The 20143-nt window shown below is 41.6% G+C and overlaps 2 protein-coding genes across 2 annotated transcripts; one reads left to right on the forward strand and one right to left on the reverse strand.

The window, feature by feature from the left end:
* Positions 1-1658: 1658 nt before the first annotated feature.
* Positions 1659-8854, reverse strand: mcmbp (minichromosome maintenance complex binding protein). Its single transcript, XM_022236189.2, has 14 exons — positions 8685-8854; positions 7461-7540; positions 7173-7313; positions 6930-7073; positions 6509-6790; positions 6270-6376; positions 5582-5754; positions 5171-5294; positions 4867-4981; positions 4516-4681; positions 4229-4362; positions 3345-3512; positions 2980-3068; positions 1659-2339 (listed from the first exon to the last, which is right to left on the reverse strand). The coding sequence occupies exons 1-14, from the start codon at positions 8740-8742 to the stop codon at positions 2225-2227; spliced, it is 1896 nt and encodes a 631-aa protein (XP_022091881.2). The 5' UTR covers positions 8743-8854; the 3' UTR covers positions 1659-2224.
* Positions 8855-9817: 963 nt separating this feature from the next.
* Positions 9818-19989, forward strand: LOC110979837 (metabotropic glutamate receptor 5-like). The gene is made up of 2 exons (XM_022235941.2): positions 9818-12333; positions 17957-19989. Exons 1-2 carry the CDS (start codon positions 10258-10260, stop codon positions 18473-18475), a joined length of 2595 nt encoding a protein of 864 aa, XP_022091633.2. The 5' UTR covers positions 9818-10257; the 3' UTR covers positions 18476-19989.
* Positions 19990-20143: the final 154 nt, after the last annotated feature.

Here is a 20143-nt window from a genome sequence, read left to right on the forward strand (position 1 = left end):
TCACAAGAAGAGCCATATAGCATGTATAGGGCATTTGATCCCTATAACTTGTATCACGTTTCACAGGCAAATAAGCTGTCCTGTCCCCTCCGTGGGAAAGATCACCCAATGGGTGTGCGTGCTTCGTTCGAATACTTTTAATTATCACCAACCATGCAGGCACGACTTTAAACATGACAACAGGAAAATGAAGGAAGAATAGAAAACAAAACAGTTGCTTGGTTGCACCAACCACGCCGAAACTATAGCATAAACTAGCGACAATTACCGTGATCAAAGGAATAATGCAAATTCTCTTTGAGGGCGCAGAGCACAGCAGGAATATCTTAACAACAGCGCCGAAAAGAACACCATTATTGTTGTTCCTAGCTCTGTGATGTAACCATGGAGGAAGGAATGCGGTCTAACCACGATCCCGCCTTATCGCTTTGTTTCTTTGTGCAGAAACCATGGCTGAAATTCATGTTTGATGATTTGATCCATCTCGCCAGCCTGATCCCTTTGATTTATTTTCCCAAGATAGGGCTTGCCCCACGATTAGCCCCAGGTATCGATTACTAGAGTCGGGAACACCTCGTGTAAACAACGAATAAATTAAGAATCGTTTACCTTCATGCCAATTATCGGTTACGTCACTGAAATTCTGGTGGTCGTAGAAAGGGTGAAACGACAGTCTCAATCCATCCAGAAGGGAGGGTATTTGACTTTTTTAGATTTTGGTTAGAGGTTATATCATACTGATATCTCCCTATGGATGTCTAAATTGGAGAGGCTTGATGTTTTCAAGGTTGTCGTATTTATTTCTTTGTATCGGGATAGGGAGAGTTCGACGAAATAAAACTGCACAGGGTTTTATACTTTTCCTTCCTGCATGATTGAAAGTATCCTTAAAATTACAGTCGCTCAATTTCGGATTTTTTTTTCATTGCAGTTGGATTAGTTACAGCGGAAAATGAAAAGACGCGTTGTGCGGCCTTGTGGACTCTCTGATCTCTGAAGTTCATCATCTTAAAGGCCATCAGCCGCGTCCCAGTTCCACTACAGAATCCAGACCTCTCGCTCCCAATATTTCCTCTCAACCCCGAATCACAAATTCAACCCAATGTTTCGGTCTGTTTGTACAAACTTTCCTCCTGTTTTGGCCACTTTTTCTCCTGTCGTCACCGAAATTAGAGGTTGTGATTCCCCTTCAGAGGAGTGCCCCGCCACGCTCTGGAAGCGATCATGGAGAAAATGAAGGTGTTAGTGGTAATCGCCAGTTGTTCGTCCACGCTTGATTTGATTTCGTGTCTTTCACGCACGGGAGAGTGATCTGATTAGCGGCGAATCAGGCCAATTACAGGCCGTCTCACGAGCCTTTAATCCGGTATGGTGTACCAGTCCGTCTCGCTGCGCCCGGGGTCTCGTGGACCGATCTTTTTGATGTTGGTCTAGGGCTCAAAAACATGGGCGATAAAATACCCCTCCAGGTAAAAGTTTTATCTCTTTGGCCTCCGAAAAGATTTGTACACCAAGGGAGTTAAAACCATATTAAATCCCTATTACACTGCTAAAAAAGTAGCAAAGATGTTTTTGTTTAGTAAATCTGCGACCAAGTAAATCAAATGAAAACACCAGGGGCACCGGAGCACTTCTGGAAAGAACTTACAAGGACAAAATTTCAAGTCTTGCTGTTCATGCACTTTTTTATTTGACGTGCAATGAACTATAGAAGTGAACTTTACCACAACATAGCTCTGTGTTACTACAAGCAAATCACTCCAGGAATGTTACTAAAGATGCCATATTTTACACACTTGACATTTGAAGAATACACATCTTTACGCCAGTCAAAAGGTACACATGGTACAGAATTGTTAAAGACGAAATCATCAGTGAAAATTTTGAAATCAACTCGAAAGGTTTGGTTTTCCAGATATGGCAACTCAAATATGACATCAGTACAGGCAGGTGTTATAGACGTTTGGTACAAACTGGGGAGAAATTTTGGATGAGAAAAAGATAGTTAAGCCTGATTTTTGAAAATCATTCTCTCTATTCATCTTCGTTTAGTTAGACTGGCACTGGGTTACAATTTGGAAAGTATCAAGAACTTTATGTCTGTATGTCAACATTTCCTCTACAATGTCTTCTTTAAAAGTGACCCCTCAGTTAAAATTTTCAGGACAAATGTCACCCGGTGACCAGTCTACTAATTTCCATCAAAGGCTCTTGATCGACTTCTTCATTGTTGAGAGGATGCATTCTTCAGTCTTATCTTACGTTCTTGTTCCATTCGTTTTGTCCTCTCCCAAATATCTCTGGTCAGAGATTTGTGGCCCATGGAAACACTCAGCAACCTGGAATGACAGGAAAAGAACAAGAACGAGTACCGTGGTTTCATCCAGTGATCAAGAAAAACAACAGCACAACATCCTGACAAAGATAATCTTAAGTATTTCAAATATTCTGAATTGTTCTGTCTATTTCACTAACTCCTCTGCCCACAAAGGAAAAACACAAAACACGCTTAAAACAAAATGACTAAATATTGTTGGTAATGAGTTTTCAATACATTTCCATACCCCCACAAAACCGGTACAAAGTTCTCCTCTTAAACCCCACGTTTCCTTTCCTTCAAAAGCAATATCATCCATTTCCCAAATAATCTAGCAAAACAAGGCAAACTTTGTAAACCTGTGACTCTAATGAATAAGGACAACTGTCATCCTTTTGTTCCCATTGCCTGGTAAATATCCTCTCTGTCATTTATGTCTTTGACGACACTGGTTATGACAGAGGCCTAGCCTTAGCCCTAACCCCCTTGGGTGTATATAAAATTATATTGAAATTGCAGGATCGAGGACTGTTAGAGTTAAGCTCTGCTAGGGAATATTTACAGCCTTTGTTTACCCCAAGGTTGCGGGGTGCAGACCAGGGGTGGGGAGTTGGTGGCAGGGTAGGGGTGGGAAATAGCAGCCAGGGAGGGAATCAACTCACCTTGCTACTATCAAGAGAGAGTGGAAATCTTCCTGTGTCATCTGGCTAGGATCAGACTTCCGTGCCTCCACAAAGTCCTGTTCAACAATCTGAAAATCAATGATTTGAAAGCAACTGTGTTTACTGAAAATCAAACGTGGTATTAAAAATGGAATCTTTTAAATTCAAGAGAGGTCTGGGACTCCTGGAGATTTTAGTGGCTGGAACTACATTTCAATTGCTTGTGGTAGAAAATGTATCAAGGAAAAGTTTATCGAATCTGTGGTACATTGTGTTCTTATTTGTTCTTTTTTTTACTTTTTTCCTAGATAATAGCTGTTTCAGGGGATTGCATTTAAGGTCACAAATGTAGTTTGTTCTTGTACCTTGGACATTTCCTCTGTCAGGTTGTACTGAATGAATGGAATAATTCCAAGGTAAGTCCTGATTCGAGTGAGGTTGACACTCCCTGAACTGATCAACTGATGGATTCCCCTCTGGACATCAGCAATGTTCAATGATGTCTTGGGTTGAAGTACCACCTGACAATCATGCTGTTGAAAAGAAAATGATCAAATGAACGGTTCACCCTCAGGAAATGTATAAACCCAATTCGTTTCAGTTACCAGTAAGACACAGAATTGATCTTTGCTAATAAGACTTTGGCCACTTAAATTTCAATAAAATCTGACACACTGAGTTCTTTAAATTTGAACAAAACAATTTGATTTCTCCATACTAAAGACACTGTTGCTATACCACGTGATTTGGAGCAAGCTTTTGCTTATGAGAGAGGCCTTGCACTCATACACTGTTTTCACTGGGTAAGAAGTGTACATAGGAACCAGTCCATTCCAGGGATGGTGGTCGCTATGCAAAAGCTTGCCTCAAATCACGAGGTATAGCAACAGTGTCTTTTTGTCTGGGGAATTCAAATTGTTATGTTTATGTGTAAGCAGATAACTCAGTGCACCTGATTTTATTGAAATTTTACTTGCAAAAGGCTTACTACAGTGAACCTCACAGCCTGAGCCACTCTGCTATCACAGACGCCTGTTTCTTACTGTGTGAGAAGCATCCCTACCTGCCATTCTAACATCCCTGGCCATCATTTTAATCCTCAGTCAAATGAGTGATCCAAATGTACCTGAAACCTTATGATGAAAACCAAGACACTCCCCAAGCAAGACAGAGGCACAACCCTCAGAGAAGGAACTACTTAGAAGTGTCAGGTCTTAAGTATCACTACCAGATATCTGGATCAACTTACTGGTAGCAATGACTTGCCCTCTGATGTGACCAAGAAGACAAGATTTGTCTTGAATTCCGTCTTGTGGAACTCAAAATCATAATCCACCTTCTGCCAAGAAATGGCATTCCCAATAGCAGCCAGATTGTGAACACCTAGGTCATAACACAAATAAATGAATTAGTCAAGTAAGAGGAAATAACCTAATTGCTTGGTCACAAAGTGGAGAAGTACTGCACACCTGTCTCTTCATTTCAATAATCCATCTAATGCAAGAAGCTTTAATAAATCCTTTATGGCATATTTACCATTTGTATCTAGTTGGCCAGGTTGAAGTGCAGTCTCATCAAGTAATACATGGGTTCTATCACTCAGCTGTAACACTCCACTCTTCAACCTGTTGGCAGTATAGTCCTTCTTGGGAGTCAATCGCAGGCTGTTCATGTTTTGAAGGGACAATGGAAGCAGGTGAAACTAAATGACAGAAAATGATAACAATGTCCAGAATGTTAAGCTGGAATATGTGAGGATGGAAGCAACAGATATTTCTGATTAGAATGAAACACTCCTCAAGTTACATTCATGCATCACAAAGAAGCTACGTTTACATTAAAACAAACATTTCAGGGAAGTATGAGAATAATGGAAGGATAGGTTACCTTGGTAACAAGTTGGCTGAGTAAACCTTGCAGCATTTGGCTGAATCCAGATTCTTGGCAACCAATCAGATTCACAGTGAACTTCCCAAGAGCAACCACATCTCTTCTTGCATACCTGTCCCATGATCATTGGAATATATGCAAACTGTGATCATTGAAATACTAGCCAATCAGTCCAATTCGTAGTCAAGTTTGCTGTCTTACAACTTTACTTTGTCACATTTTCAAAAGAGTAAACACTATGGGCACATGGTTCTTATTTTATTTTAAAGTCAAATAAATTAACCACCTGTTTCCTACTTACACAGAAGACACAAGATTGAGGAGGAGGTAGTCAGCAGAAAGGGAATCCCCAAACAAAACCTGCTGCAGGAGACATCTGAGCTGATCCCTTACAGAACCCAATTCTCCCATCATGCTTTGCACAACTGGAAAAGAAATGTGTAGCAAATGCCATTACAATAAGTATTATTGGACTCAAAGATTTCTGACTTGAAAATTATACTTCCACACAGCAGTTTGGGCTAAAAGTCACGACCACATTTCATATTAAATCCTACCCCTGACAAGGCTACAATCATTTGCTACAGTCATATCACAAGCCAGACGCTGCAGTAAAATTTGGGCCCTGCAAGTGCACAATGCTGTTACCTACAAGTTCTGTCCGCAATACTGCAACGGATATTTATCAGTGAATACCAAAAAGAATACTTACAAATGTTACCTTCTTCTGACTCCAGACTAACTGGTAACATGGGGTTAATGTGCTGCAGCTTGTGTGATATAACTGCATGAAGACGGGGTACCAGTGAAGGTGGAGGAGAATGTGCAGTTTGCTCTTCAATTCCTTCCATTTCGTCAGCTCCGTCAATTGCGGAAGATAGTCCACTTCTCATGGAGCCAAGGACAGGAATAGGACAACATTTTTTAATTTAATATCTTAAGTACAAAAAAGTTTAAATCGAATATCTTAAGTGCACTTCCTTCAAGTCTTTTTGTACCCTTTGAATAATATTAATTGAGACAAAGACCCATCTAATTTCCAAAACTCAAGGGGCAAAATAATGACAACAGAATTTATATAGTTCCCTTTTCTATGTTTTCAAAGCGCCTAGAAAAAGACCCAGACAATAAAGTGACAAGGATATAACATAAAACAAAACAGAAGCACTGCCAGGCCCACACTCTGGCACTGAGACACAAGAAACTAGAAATTCATTGTACTTGTGAGAAATCACTTTAAAACCTCTCCTGAAGTAAATATTTCAAACGTGAAGAGTTGGGCTTTCCCATTTACATTACGTAGTGCAGTGGGTGTAATAACTTACTCCAGCATCATGATCATGAAGAAGCACTGAAATTCATTCCTTTGTTTCACTTCATCAATTTTGCTGATGTCTTACCCATTATTGTCTTGCCTGGGTAAATTAGCCAATTCGGGGTCAACAGACAAAACTCCAATGAACTCAACGATATCATTCACACGGAATGACTCAAAATGATCATACACCTGTAATAGTGCAAAAGAAAAAATGTGTCATTGTGTTTGATATTCAAGAACAATTTGCAGCGCCAAATACAGAAATGTAAGCATTGATGAACATCTAAAAATCAATCAAAAATTCAGAAAAAGTAAACAAACCTTGACCATACAGGCGGGCCCCTTTTCCTCAGGTAAAGGAAAGTTTAGGTCAACTGGTGTCATTGACCCGTGACCTGTGGCCTCTGACCTTCTTGTTCTCTTATCAAATTGGCTGACATCTGAGGTCTCCATGGTTACATCAGTGTCATGGTCACCAGACTGGTTTGAAATTGGTTGTGCTGATGACACAGTGGTGTCATCGACCTCCAGTGCCCTTTTGACTCGTGAACTCTGTGAAGTAATTGGGTCACAGGTCTGGTATCGACTGTTTTCAGCAAAGGCTTAGAAATTCAGATTAAGGAAAAATATACCTTTCAATCTAACTTCAATGTCAAGTTAGAATTATCACACAAAAGCTAAAGGAACATTGAAATCACTGTTTTTTGTGTCAACAAATGTGTTGGTTTAGAGTAAAGGATATTTGTTTGACCCATTCTGTCTCAGCAGGCACGGGGACACAGTAGAATGTCTGTCTGTCAAGGGTGACATTCCTTGACGATTCCAAGTTCAGCCGTTGGTTCTGAGTGCACTCAGCAAGGTCTTGAAACATCCCAGATTTTATTGTCTGTGCAGGAAGATGGACGGAAAGGGTATTTTATTAAGTGAGAAAACAATCAGTAAACACAGAGAAAAAGTTCTTCAAAGTGTGGGTTTTAATACTTACAGTTTGCCCAGATGTCTTGTCAACAACTTCATATGCTCCCAGATAAAACTCAGGATCATACATATCCTGAATCATACAACGAAATCGCACCAAGGTGTTCGCTTTGAGAAGATGAAGAGATGTATGATTCAGTGACGGCACCTAAGTATCAAAGAAAAGTTCTGACAATAAGTACTGCTGACAACTTTCAAATGTATACTGATTATGCTTTGGTGACTACCCTGCTGACATATTGCTGACTTATTTTGTACACTGTCTTCTAATCAATTATCCAGGAATTTTTCTCACCCATTCCAAGCTGTCTTTGTCTTGAAGTTTCTTATTGAAGTATTCTGTCACCTTGTTGGACCAGTTTTTATTAGCGACATCTAGAAAGAACAGAAAGCTAAACGTTACCTAGATGTCAACGAAAACTGAAACGCATTCATATGAGAAAAGACATATCTAATACACAGACTGAGCGATAAGATACTACATGTGCCAATGGGCTCTTCCAAAACTTTGGCAGTAGTTTAGATTCTTGACATGGAACAGCCGTTGAGGGGTCAAGTGATGTAATGTTCAACAACCTTATTTTAAAGATGGTGACTGTGAGAGCGAATCCGTGAGATTGAATGGGTGAAGGCAAAAAGACTGAAAAATACCAGAACAACGTGCATGAAATCATTCAATCAATGGCACTAAGAAAAGGGAGAGGCTAAGGATCATCTCTGTGTGCAAAAGAAATTGCGCCAACGATGATAAGTAGGTGCGCCGAAAATTTTCAGTACGCCAACATGAAATTGCGTATACGGATGTGTGGCTAAGGATGAAGCGGGAGTGAGAGTCCGTGCCACACTAGTGGGGCTAACGGATGTGTGGCTAAGGATGGAGCGGGAGTGAGAGTCCGTGCCACACTAGTGGGGCTAGAAGAAAGGTTAAAACACATTCCACTTCTAGATGCAGATCAGTGAGCCTAATGAACCATCAACATGATCTAGCTCTACTAAGCATGTTAAGTGGAGCGTTAGTATTCCTTTTTAACGATTTGGACGGGATCGTCATACTAACGTACCACGCACGTTCATTTAGTAAGATTAAAACAAATTCTCATATGTGCCGACTCTGCCGAGACAAAACCGTCGGATTTTGACAGATTTTGAAGTCAGATATAGCACTGAAGCCCCAACCGTTTGACATTGGCATTTATGGAAGCCAGTAGCCTGTGGTGATAGAGGTATTTTTGGTGAGTCTTTGGAATTTTGCGAGGAATACTAGCGCTCCACTTAGTAGAACTAAGCATGATCATGCTCCAGATTGTCAGTCATGCCAGTTGATCACCTATCCAGATGTTTCTAATTCAAAGTTGCTGAACAAAAACAAATACAACCTAGTAGGCTCAGGCCTAACGTGAAAGGTACAAAGAAAGCAAGGCCTGCCATGACGGCCTCTATCATGCCCCTCAACGCGAACGAAGGTCAAAATTGACAATTTTCCGAGGAACAACCTTCGTCTGTTGATTAATAATCTTACCGAATAAACCCTGAACGATGTCCAGTGGACAGTTCAACCAGTCCTCAATTCCAGGCATGGTAAATGAAATTTTTTTTCCCGAAATAAACCCAAGGAAAACGTGTATTCTTCCGTTCAGCGCCAAACGATTTAAAGAGCGCGAAATTTACACGTGATATTGTGAACTCTGACCTAATACTGGGTATTTAATTTTACTATTGTTTGGTGCCCGTCAATAGGGGGCGCTATTTATAATAGCAGCACTTCTCACTGAGCGCGACGCGTTATATTTTTTGTGAATTTTTATAAACGCAGCCGGGTACGGCCTATATTTTCAGTTCAATATTAGTAAGCCGATTGAAATATCATTGATAAAAATTACAACGATATTGAAGTAAAATTACTGTCAAATTTATTTGTGTCCCTGCATCACCGAGATAAAGCACGAAAGCAATGGCCAAGTGAGCTCACCGGTGGACGAACAGATGAAGAGGGAATGCAAGGGTGCTCGTCCTTTTTGGGCTTGTTATTAAGTTAATGTCCAGCACATAGAGAAATGGAAAACCCACAGGCAACGCAATGGGCTGTGGAGAATTGCTACAAATTTGTTAAAATGACAGAGAGAGTGACCTACCAGGCAAACAACTGAATATCTACCAATCACCATAATAAAGCCAATAACTTGGGGATTAGGAAGTACCTCATTGAATATCCCTTGAATAATGCACTTCACGACATAATTGTTTTTATTTTTTGCTTGCCTTTTGGGAAATCAATTACATTTCATGAAAGTACAACCAAAGAAGAAAATGTGTGCCTTATGTGGCGCATGTTATGTCAATTCTCATCGAAACAGCGCAATAATGTGAAATAAACTGACCAGATTAATAATCAAGGCTTGCTTGCGACAGTTTGCCTTGTCATAACGAACACAAAGTCGTGTATTTAGCAACACTTCGTACACGCTTCCTTCGTTTTGTTATTGAAATTTAATGATTTTGGACCGTTCCAAAAGCCACAGAATACCCCCAGCTCATTCTGCTCGGACAAATTTATCATTGTTATGTTTGCAAACAGTTATTCAATCAAGGATGGATGTTAGAGGGAAATTGTACGCTAAGTCCGCCGGGAATTTGCTCCATTAACTAAGCAAATATCTATGGTGTACGCTGATTTCAAAAATTAAATAGATGAAATACCGAACTGAGATAAATGTTAATATTCCAAAGGTGATCAAACCTCGACCATCTACTAGTGAAACAAGAGGCCTCATGCACTTGTTTTGCTGAGGTTTCGTTGCACGGTAGATCGAATATCACGTGAGATCTATGCTTGATGATTCTGTGGATGAGCAGTCATCATCAGCATGACAATGACACACGGGAACCGGTAGTTTAATCATGCTAAAGCCACGGTATAATAAAAACCACTCGTTCTCTGCTAACAAAAGTAATAAGTCCAGAAATGTAATGATGTGCTTTCTGCCTGTGTTTCCTTGTCCATAAAAACTCGCCTCTGCTATTCATTTGTTATTATTCCCTTCGCAAACCTTGCAAAGAGCGGACGCGTTTTCTCGTGGCGTCATTCCATCGCGATGATGAATAAAGCGACTGTGATTTGCCTGGTCGTATTGGCCGTCTTTTTGCATTCTGGTTTGGCCGATGATGCAGTAGCGTGCACGGTCTACCGCGAGTCCGGTGACTTCATCTTAGGAGCTTTACTGTCGCTTCATGGAAGCCTTACCGATCATTGTGACACGGATGTCATCCCTCGTGGTGTAGTTCACGCCGAGGCTATGGTATGGGCAGTCAGGGACATCAACAGCCGAGACGACGTCTTACCTAACATCACCCTTGGCTTTGATATCAGAGACGACTGCCGGAACGAAGACGTTGCCCTCTGGATGTCACTCATGATGTTGGAGGAAATCTCACCGGATGCCTTCAAAGATGCCTGCCCAGATTGGGCACTCTCATCTAACATAACCTTGTTTCAAGGTCAGTCAAAGCATGAGTTAATTGGTATAATAGGAACCTCCAGAAGCGCTACGAGTATCCCAGTAGCTCAGCTTACGGGACTCTTCCATGTACCAATCATGTCCTTTTGGGCGTCTAGCAACGAGCTGAGCAACAAAGCAAGATTTCCATACTTTCTCCGCACCGTCCCGCCCGACCGTCATCAAATTAGCGCCATCGTTGATATGATAGTCCATTTCCAGTGGAACTACATCGCCCTGATTCACTCAGTCGATAGCTATGGTCTCCACGGTGCCCGAGAATTGCTTGTACTCGCTGACCAGAAGGACATCTGTATCGCCTTTACTTCACCCGTAAATCATTACCCAACAGAGAAGGAATTAGCAGAAGTTGTGGCCAAACTGGTCAAATATAGATATGCCAAAGTTGTGGTCATGTTTGCAGCCCTACAGGTAGCCAATGCCGTACTGGAGCGTGTCAAGAGCGAACAGCCAGACCTTGATATTACCTGGATCGGTGGTGATGACTGGGGATTTGACTTGAGCGAGCGAGGCTTTGCCGACATTGCACAGGGCTCACTCTTCACACGTTTCTTCAGTCAGACTGTCCCGCCGTTCGACGATTATTTCGCAAAATTGCAACCCTACACAGACTCTGTGAGCTCATGGTTTACCAAGTACACGCAAAGAAAGCGCCAAGAAAATGGATGCCGTGCAAACGACTCGAACTGCCCTGGAGTTTTCCCAGATAGCCCAAGCAGTGACTTCGTGGTATCCCCGGTAGTTGATGGTGTCTACGCCTTTGCATACGCTCTCGATTCTCTGCTCAAAGAACTGTGCCCAAGGAAGATAGATTGTTCTGAAATTGAAAGCATATCTGGAAAAGTGCTGAAAACCTATTTACTCAGAGTCAATTTCACTGCGACGGGTGGACTACTGTTCTTTGACGAGAATGCCGACCCACCCGGAAAATACGTCCTAAAGAACTACCAGAAGATGGGTAATGGAGAGTACGACAGCATTGAGATTGGCCTTTGGGACTCGCATAACACGACCACAAAGCTACAAATTCAGGACAATCTAATCCGGTGGCAGGGTGGTTCCTCCGAGATTCCTCGATCCACTTGCATCCCTGACTGTTCCCCAGGTTTCATACTCGTTCCATCCCAAGAAAAGTGTTGCTGGCTCTGCCAAGAGTGTAATGACAATGAAATTGTTGTCAAAGCCAGTGAGTGTGTACCCTGTGAAATCACAGCTTGGCCAAATGCCAATCGCAGCTTCTGCGAGGATATCATCCCAACCAGTCTTAGCTTCCAAGACCCAATAGTTATCAGCATCCTTGTGTGTTCCGTCATGGGGCTCCTACTGAACATCTTGACGGCTGCTGGTATGGTGTACTACCGAGACAAGCTTCTGATCAAAGCTGCAAGCCGTGAACTAAGCACTATCGTTCTGCTTGGTGTGGTCCTTGCCTTCTTGGCTGTCTTCTTGCTTCTCCTTGAACCCAACCAGTGGACCTGTCTGGCATCAGAAGCTGTCATCTCCCTCAGCTTCACCCTGACGTATGCACCAACTCTTCTCAAGGTTAACCGCATCTACAGGATCTTCAAGGCCAGTCGGGTATCGGTCAGACGTCCTAAATGGGTCAGTCCTAGGCAGCTTCTGACCATAGCTGGCGTGCTGATTCTGGTTCAGGTAAGAATGCAACTTACTCCAATATTCGCGATAAACCCAGGCAGAGTTTTAAAAACTAACGAGTGGGGCTTTTCATGGAGATTTCTGATGAAGGTTCAACACTATCACCACTCTCAACAAAGACATTCTTAGAAAATTTGTGTTCTTTGTGTTATTCTTACGGTGTTCTTTGCCCAAAACAACTACTGATCAAATAAAATTATCCTGAGATTATTGAGAATCCAGTTATCAATGCACACAGATTACACAAGGACAAGAATAAAGAGCATAAAACCTCGATTTTACTTCTCATTCCTCAAATTCAAGGGTACGTAAAGAATAAACCGTGGGCATCAATGCATGCATGGTGATTGGTTCACTCAGTTATGCCAGTGAATGAAATGTAGGCTCTGCTCAAAGTTCCAGTTAAATCCATATTTCCTGAAAATATCAAGTGAGACTTTTGTTTACCGTATTCACCCACTAGTTAGTCCCCCGTGAGCTGTGTGATTTAGTTTTTTATTCCAAGACGATCATCGTTTCTCCATGACTTGCATCCCTCTCCCGTCTCAATCAATGTAGAAAAGGTAAGGACACAAACGTCCATAAGGAATATCAAGGTAACTCGTTAATAGGTGGTTGTGATAGGTTTCAGGCTACACTTGAACCTCCGTTAGGATGACAGCTGAGACTTGACTTGACTTGGCATCGCATGGACAATTTAAATGACCGTGGTGACCAACTCTCTATAGGCCCGTCAGTTTGGAGCCGGGTCCATCAAGTGGGGCAGTGGTCGAACCTGGCGCACCCAGGTAAAGGGGTGTCCACGAGAACGGCAGTAGTCGTGTGGTGGAGGCCTGCTGGTGGCGAGCAAGATCTGCCGTGCCGGAACTCCCTCTGGGAGCCGGCTGGGCGACGTGGCCATTGCCGGCCCGTCTATAAACTTCCTCGTTGGTATGGTGATGAAGTCATGCCAGTGAATCCCAAGGATGGTGCGGAGACAGGTCCTGTGAAAGGCGTCGATCTTCCTGGCTAAGACAGCTGTCAATGTCGAGGTCTCACTGCAACACATTAGGACTGGGGAAAAGGTAGAGTCTAGGAGGTGGAGCTTGGTCTTGGTTTTAAACTTGGTGCTGTGCCAGATTGGAGACATCCCCCAAATGCCCCTCTGGGGAGCTGCAGACGCCGTAGAATTTCTGCCTCTGAAGAACAGTCAGAAGAAAGCTTGAGCCTAGGTACATGAACTGCTTGACTGCTTCAACGTCCTGAGTGCAGATGGGATTGGAGGTGGAAGGAGGCGGGGAAGAATCCAAGAGTGACTGGATCTTCGGTTTTGCTCAGTTAATGGTGAGGCCGAGTGATGAAGCTTCCGCGGAGAGCATTCACGCTGAGGTTAGATTGGAATCGAAAGGGGTAGTGTTTGCTTTATGCACGGTGTTTTAACCAACATTGGAGATGGCATTGAAGTTGGATTCTGAAGTCTGCCAAATGATGGGGTAGCTTGATTTTTACAAAAATCCAGAGATTTTTAAAAAGATCATGGATCAGTGGTCGGCCAGTTCATTTAAAAACTAATTTTCTAACATAATTTTGCAGTTTTATCAAGATTTATCCTCATTCCAACGGGACTCTCATACTGTTTTCCCTCTTTGTCGTATGTTTTTCAGAGCATACACAAATCCAACATATAGATTTGTCATTAAAACAAACCAGAGGGAAACTACTAGGTGCTTAATAATCAAGAAGATGAGCAAAGAATTTTTGAGTCTGCTGCCTCCGGAACATATTCTCGCTTAGTTACGTAGTCGACTGTCTATGTCTAAAAATAGTCAACGAACGAAACAATATGTAACTTCAGAAAGATCTTTCTGGAGAAATGGAAAGATGGAATTGACTATTCGTAAGAATTGGATGTATAATGAGATTGCCAACTCTGGGCCCGAATTGATTAAAAAATTCCATCTGGATCTTTAATTCAATTGGAGGGGTCACGTTAACGTCTGCATTGAGCATGAAAAGTACATGTATGATGACACGCGTACGGGGTATGCAGGCTTATGAGCGAGGAATCATGATATCCGGTCTGTGGGTAAAACGATTGTAGCCATAAACTACGTATTCTCAAAGATGTTGCAGGTCCCTCTGTACGAGGTTGACAGGGAATAGCTGCTTGTACGATCCCATTGGGATTCACTACAAAAACTTTGGTGTTAAATCGCCACCAATTTAACACCACAGCTTCTGCAGTGCGGGGGCTGTTAAACTCAACTATTCCAATCATTGCTTCGCTTGCGTAGCGTAAGATGATGCGCACAATTTTCTCGCTGAAGCATTTTTGTTAAGATCTGCAGGTTTTTGCCAATGTAGGATAGTAGGGACCATTTGGGGGTACTTGCTGCTCTATTGCACTTTTGTGAAATGCCCGTATTCACTTTGATAAAGTTATGGCACGAGAGTTGTCTGAATTGTTATTAGAAATGTTACAGCTAATAAGAAAAGGAAACTTTTTTCGCGCCAGAAGTTTTGAATCCTATGCCAACGTTATTATAACGCATCCCCTCAACTTTTCTAAATTGTACGATACGTCCTTGTTGAAAATTGTCTGACTAGTCTCTCAGAGCTATTCAAAATAACAATACACAAAGTCAGATTGATTAAAAAGGAACTAATAAGATTACAATAACATAACAAAGAGTAACTTTCAGAAGTTCAATACTTTAATTAAATCTAGTACTTTGAATAGCATAGTTCACGAGACTAGTTGAAATTGACGGAAAATCATGCACAACGGGAACGATTCATATTTTAACTGTTTCTAAATGACGCAGTTCGCTAACCTTCAATTTTACTAAAATCAAATGAGGCTCATGAAAAGAATTCAACGTTTTACGTTGGCTACGGGTTTTCATCGAATTTAATGAGGTTGTTTGCCCACACGCGTGGGTGGGCTTAATCACACTGGACGTAGCTTTGATAATCGGGAAAAAAGCAAGGAATTTTCCGGTTGCTGCCTTATATTATGATTGCCTTTTACATGAACTAACAATTAAATTGGTAGATGACAACAGCTACATTCTTCCATGATGAAAATCTGAAGGACCTGCACATTGAAAGAGGAAATAACAGAGACACGACAGAAAACCTCCATTCTTCGCCTTTTACGTCAATAGAAACTCTTCACAAATTGATTGAAACCGATTGGATTGACATTGATTGAAAACCGAAACTCGAAAACAGATTTGTTAATGAAATTATTCCATGACACCGTCAACGACCAGTGCATCTTGTGTCTCCAAAGGAATAGCCTCCGTCCTTGAATCTTAATGAGCAAGTTTTCGAACAATGAATTTGTTGAAACTTTACCAAGTAATTAATTGCCAGGCAAAGTCAAGAGAAATAAATAAATACAAAATAAAAATTGAAATGATTGTTTTTTCACATAACATATTAGTAGGGAATCTATTTTACAAAGAAAAACTTAGCTGAGCCAGTGAAGAGATCGTCGAAAAGAGAAAATTTAAGAGGTGAATTCAAAGCACAAAAATATTAACTTGCCATTAGAAATGAAGCCGCATACGCAACTGAATGCTTTTTACATGAGTTAATGGCGTATCCCGGGGGGTACAGGGGGTAAGTTACCCCCAATGGATTTTTTACAAGGAATAATTCATATGTGAGTAGGAAAGAAAGTAATCGTTATATTTATTTATAAAGTATTACCACCCCCAAATAAAAACCAAGGATGTTGGGTCCGCGAGTAAGGTTTTTGATTTTTTTTCTCCCTAACATTATGTCGAATGAGCCTGAAGCCGCATTCGCTTTTGAATTTGCCCCCGACACCAAAAGCTAGATACACTGCTCCTTCATTTATTATATAAGATAAATACAATTATAAACGAGATTAAGAGGATGCAAACTGAGTCATCCTGACCTTAACGTTGGAACATCCAAGGGACATTATACATGTAGTAAAATGGAAAGAAATTCAGACTTTTCACATTATTTTACCAAATACAAAGCAGAGGGGAAAGCTAACGAAACATTCCCGCATATAAACACGTCCCGAAATGGCTTTACAATATCAATATTGACCATGGGTGATTGTAATTAAGCCTTGAAATGTACAAACAAAGACAATTAGATCATCATGGCTGTGTATGCCGTCATACATCTATCTACTCTGATCAAACAACCAAAAGGTTGCAAAGCAGAATACGTCGGGTCCAGGTGATCATGACCCCAAGCATGCCTCATACTTTAAGTAGCTGCACTCTTGCAACTTCCACTTTTTTACATTCTGGATGCATTTGTATTCTGTGTATTCTGAAACCACTTACACTGTTTTCTTTAGTTTTGAGACGTTTGTTCTGGCCCATAATGATTTAGCGGAAATGAACGAAATAGCGAACACGGAGTCTGTTGAACTGTGTCAGTAAAGCATGACTATACGTCCATGGTATATCTGGATCAGGTATCCAACCAACGCCTGCTCTGAGCTACGAATAAATCACACCGGAGTTCATTCCTGCCATTTTCAATTTCATCTGCTTATTTCGAATTTCCGTCTTCGTTGCCATGCAAATACCAGCGAGAATCCTTGCAGGGCTCATGGGAACTATGCCGTTCTTTACCGGCGGTTATCTGCAACCGATCATGCCTGGGCTGCACATACTGCACTGAGCAAATTGATAGGCAGCGCGAGCATTCTGCGTCATGTCGCCTCAGGGGTTAACACATTCGCCATATAATAATTGCCTATTGACTGGGCTTGAATTATCAGGCTCCCGCACTGGCCAGTGGGTTGGATCGATAAAATAATTATTTTGAACCTTGGCGTCTATTTTGCTAGTGTGAAAAGAAGTTGTTGAAATTATACTACTGTCCCAGTTTTCCGCACACAACCAGTTGAACGAAGACCCATGCAGGAAATGAAGGAACTATTCCACGAAAACGAAACTTGTACTATGATCGAAAGCGAGACTCCATTAACTCGTCGAATGTACACGTGCACCTGCTAGTGGTTAACAACCATCAACGATCCCATTGAATTTGGAGAAAACCAGGTCTATGCACAATTTCCTACAACGTTACTTTGAAACTGCTATTGTGATAGAGTGTTAGTGTCTAAACAATTGCTGCACCTGCCACAATGTTATCATCATTATGTACTCTGAAATTATTTCAGCGGTTCTTGAAATTTCTCTTATTGAAGTTGCAGTCGTTTAGAAATTACATTCCACGCGTGAATACACAGAAAACGAGCTTGTCTCTTGTGGATATAATCGACATACTGACGTCACACAGCCTGACAGACAATTTTTTTTGTTAGTGTTTGTTTGTTATATTTGGGGTTTGTATGGTTGCTTATTTTCTCTATTCACCGGTTTGTCTGTCAGCTTGTCAACTCGTCTTCTGCTAACTCTCCAAACTGGACAGAAATAACTCACCAAAATTACTCAAAAACACATATCAAACCGACACGAAGTATTATAGGCCTATGGTATGTTCTGTCGGTGATCACTAGTTGCCATGGTGACACGACAGGTGTTTTGTCTATTCCTTCCTCCGTTGTCAAAGCCAAACGGGATTGTGATGTATTAGAGTTTAATTGGATATTCGTGTATTTTTTTGCTTGTATCAACAGATTGTTATAATCGTGGTCTCAACCTGTGCCAGTCCCGTACAAGCGCAGGTAACTGTGCCCTTGACCCCGGTCAACTATGTAGAACTCTACTGCACCTTCAGCTATGAATTTCTTGCATCTTGTGTCTACAACCTCGCTCTTATCCTGGTCTGTTGCTACTACGCTTTTAGGACGAGGCGGGTTCCAGACAACTACAACGAGTCCAAGTTCATTGCCGCGAGCGTGTACTCCACCTTAGTCGTGTGCCTGGCTACGGTACCCGTCTACGTGACAGCCATAGCGGTGATACAAAAAGTGGCAACCTTGTGCGCAGCGGTCTTACTAAATGGTTATTTAACCCTCGTTTGCGTGTATCTACCCAAGTTATACGCCGTGAAGTTTGTGTCCAAACGAAAAGATGTACTAAGTACAGGGGCAGTAGGAGCAGCAGCCGCATCAGCAGGAGTGGCAGCTACGCTCTCACAGGCCGTTGGGGGCGGTGTTGGCTCTGCCCCAGTGGGACAGATCCGACCCTTATAAATAACAGATTTCGAAACACCGGATTTTAATTGAAATTTTTTTCAAGGATTTGAATTGCAAAAGAATGATAGTGTTGTAGGTAAACATAGCCATTTGGTTGAACGCTGTAATCACTTGTACATGTATCTCACATTTCTGAAATTAACAATTTTATAGGTTTCAGCACTTGCGTGTCGAAAAGCACTGCAGAGTATTGAATAAGTTACTGTAATGTGAAGTGTTCAACATTAAGATGAGCTTTGAAGCTTAATTTTAACAGTGAAGGTGACAAATTAGGTAAATAGGTTTTCGGTATAGTACCGTGCAGTGTGTGGTTCTGAAAGGAACCAGAGCGTACTCAACGTTTCGGACTCTGCCCGTCGTCAGGAGACAGCAGCATCCCATGTTCTGCTTGATTACCCTTGTTTCCGGGATCCTGATTTAGCAGCCTCGTCTTTACATCTCACCACCTCCAGACACTTTATAAGCTGCTTCATCCTTGGAACCTTTGCAGTCTCCCGAAGACGGGCAAAGCATACTGTCCGACACGTTGAGTAACCCCCAGTTCTTTCAAGAACAACGCTTAGGCCTACTCAAAAAAGAGACATATCTTGCATGGTGTTATCGCAATATCAAACTTGTTCACCGTTACGTTCGTATAGCAACAACGCACAAGATCAGAAACACTATTTGGCTTGTACTAGGCAGTTGTGTAAATTTGCTAAGTGTCAGATGGTAGTCTTTCTTGTTGGTTTAGGGAGGGAGTAAATTGATCTCAAGTGGAACTGTATAGTCGCAGGTGGTTTGAGACTTGTCATTTCTGCTCATTAATGAGCTGAGGAGTAGACACCTGCTCATGCACCCACTGAAGTGCCAGTTTTTGTTTCGTCAGTGCCTAGATAGACTAGCCTAAGCAGTTAATTTCTTAGAAAAAGAAGTACAAATGAAGTATGTTTAACGCTCACAATGCGAATTAAGTCAATTATTCTTCCTCCAGTCTTACTCAAGAAGTAAAAAGAGATATTTTCTTTGTTTTCTTGTGTATTCTTTCTTTGTTGTTACTGCTGTTGTTGTTTTGATGCATTTCTGCAGATGATTTCAACTTCCGCGAAACCTAGCCCGGTCGCTTTGTTAGTACTAGTCTCGTTTTCTGTGGCTGTTTTACATTCATAAATTTTAAACTTACATTTATAAATACCTGGGTCAGTTTTTCTATTCCTATTGGTCGAAACGCATCACGTTACGCATTAATTTTGATAATGCCCGCTGAGAAGTGATTATGTCCGCTGCGTAAATCATACACTGGCACATGGATACGAGCATTGATCTCCCTTTAATATAATGGAAATCAATGGATACGAAAGAGTTAAATCAGGTCTGATTGGTCCGCAGTCTGTGAGCACGCGACGCGCCACGCGCGCCAAGTTCATTGAGGAAGATTCTATTTGACAACTACACGGGGGGGGGGGTTTGGAAAAGGAAAATAAACTTTCAGAACAAAATCGTTGGAAATCCATCATATGTTGATTCCTTTTGACTCTCTGAATAAAAAGTATTTATAAATGGGTGCTTGGATGGTCTTAAACTAACGTTTAAGACCTTGCTCAAGACAACGAACGCTGATAATGCCCTCGCCAGCGACTCGGGCATTAGTCACATCCATTCTCCTGAGCCGGTCTTAAACGCACG

Source organism: Acanthaster planci, linkage group LG13 (genome assembly GCF_054643075.1).
Source record: "Acanthaster planci isolate LZ-2023a linkage group LG13, COTS_SCS, whole genome shotgun sequence".
In the NCBI taxonomy this organism is placed as follows: domain Eukaryota; kingdom Metazoa; phylum Echinodermata; class Asteroidea; order Valvatida; family Acanthasteridae; genus Acanthaster; species Acanthaster planci.

Excerpts from the sequence above, each read along its gene's own strand:
- LOC110979837 (XM_022235941.2), top strand. The coding sequence starts at position 10,258 with ATGATGAATAAAGCGACTGTGATTTGCCTGGTCGTATTGGCCGTCTTT. Across the intron at positions 12,334-17,956 it reads GCGTGCTGATTCTGGTTCAG|ATTGTTATAATCGTGGTCTC; the intron begins GTAAGAATGCAA and ends TTGTATCAACAG.
- mcmbp (XM_022236189.2), bottom strand. The coding sequence starts at position 8,742 with ATGCCTGGAATTGAGGACTGGTTGAACTGTCCACTGGACATCGTTCAG. Across the intron at positions 7,074-7,172 it reads ACAAGACATCTGGGCAAACT|ACAATAAAATCTGGGATGTT; the intron begins GTAAGTATTAAA and ends CTTCCTGCACAG. Across the intron at positions 2,340-2,979 it reads TCTCTCTTGATAGTAGCAAG|GTTGCTGAGTGTTTCCATGG; the intron begins GTGAGTTGATTC and ends CTGTCATTCCAG.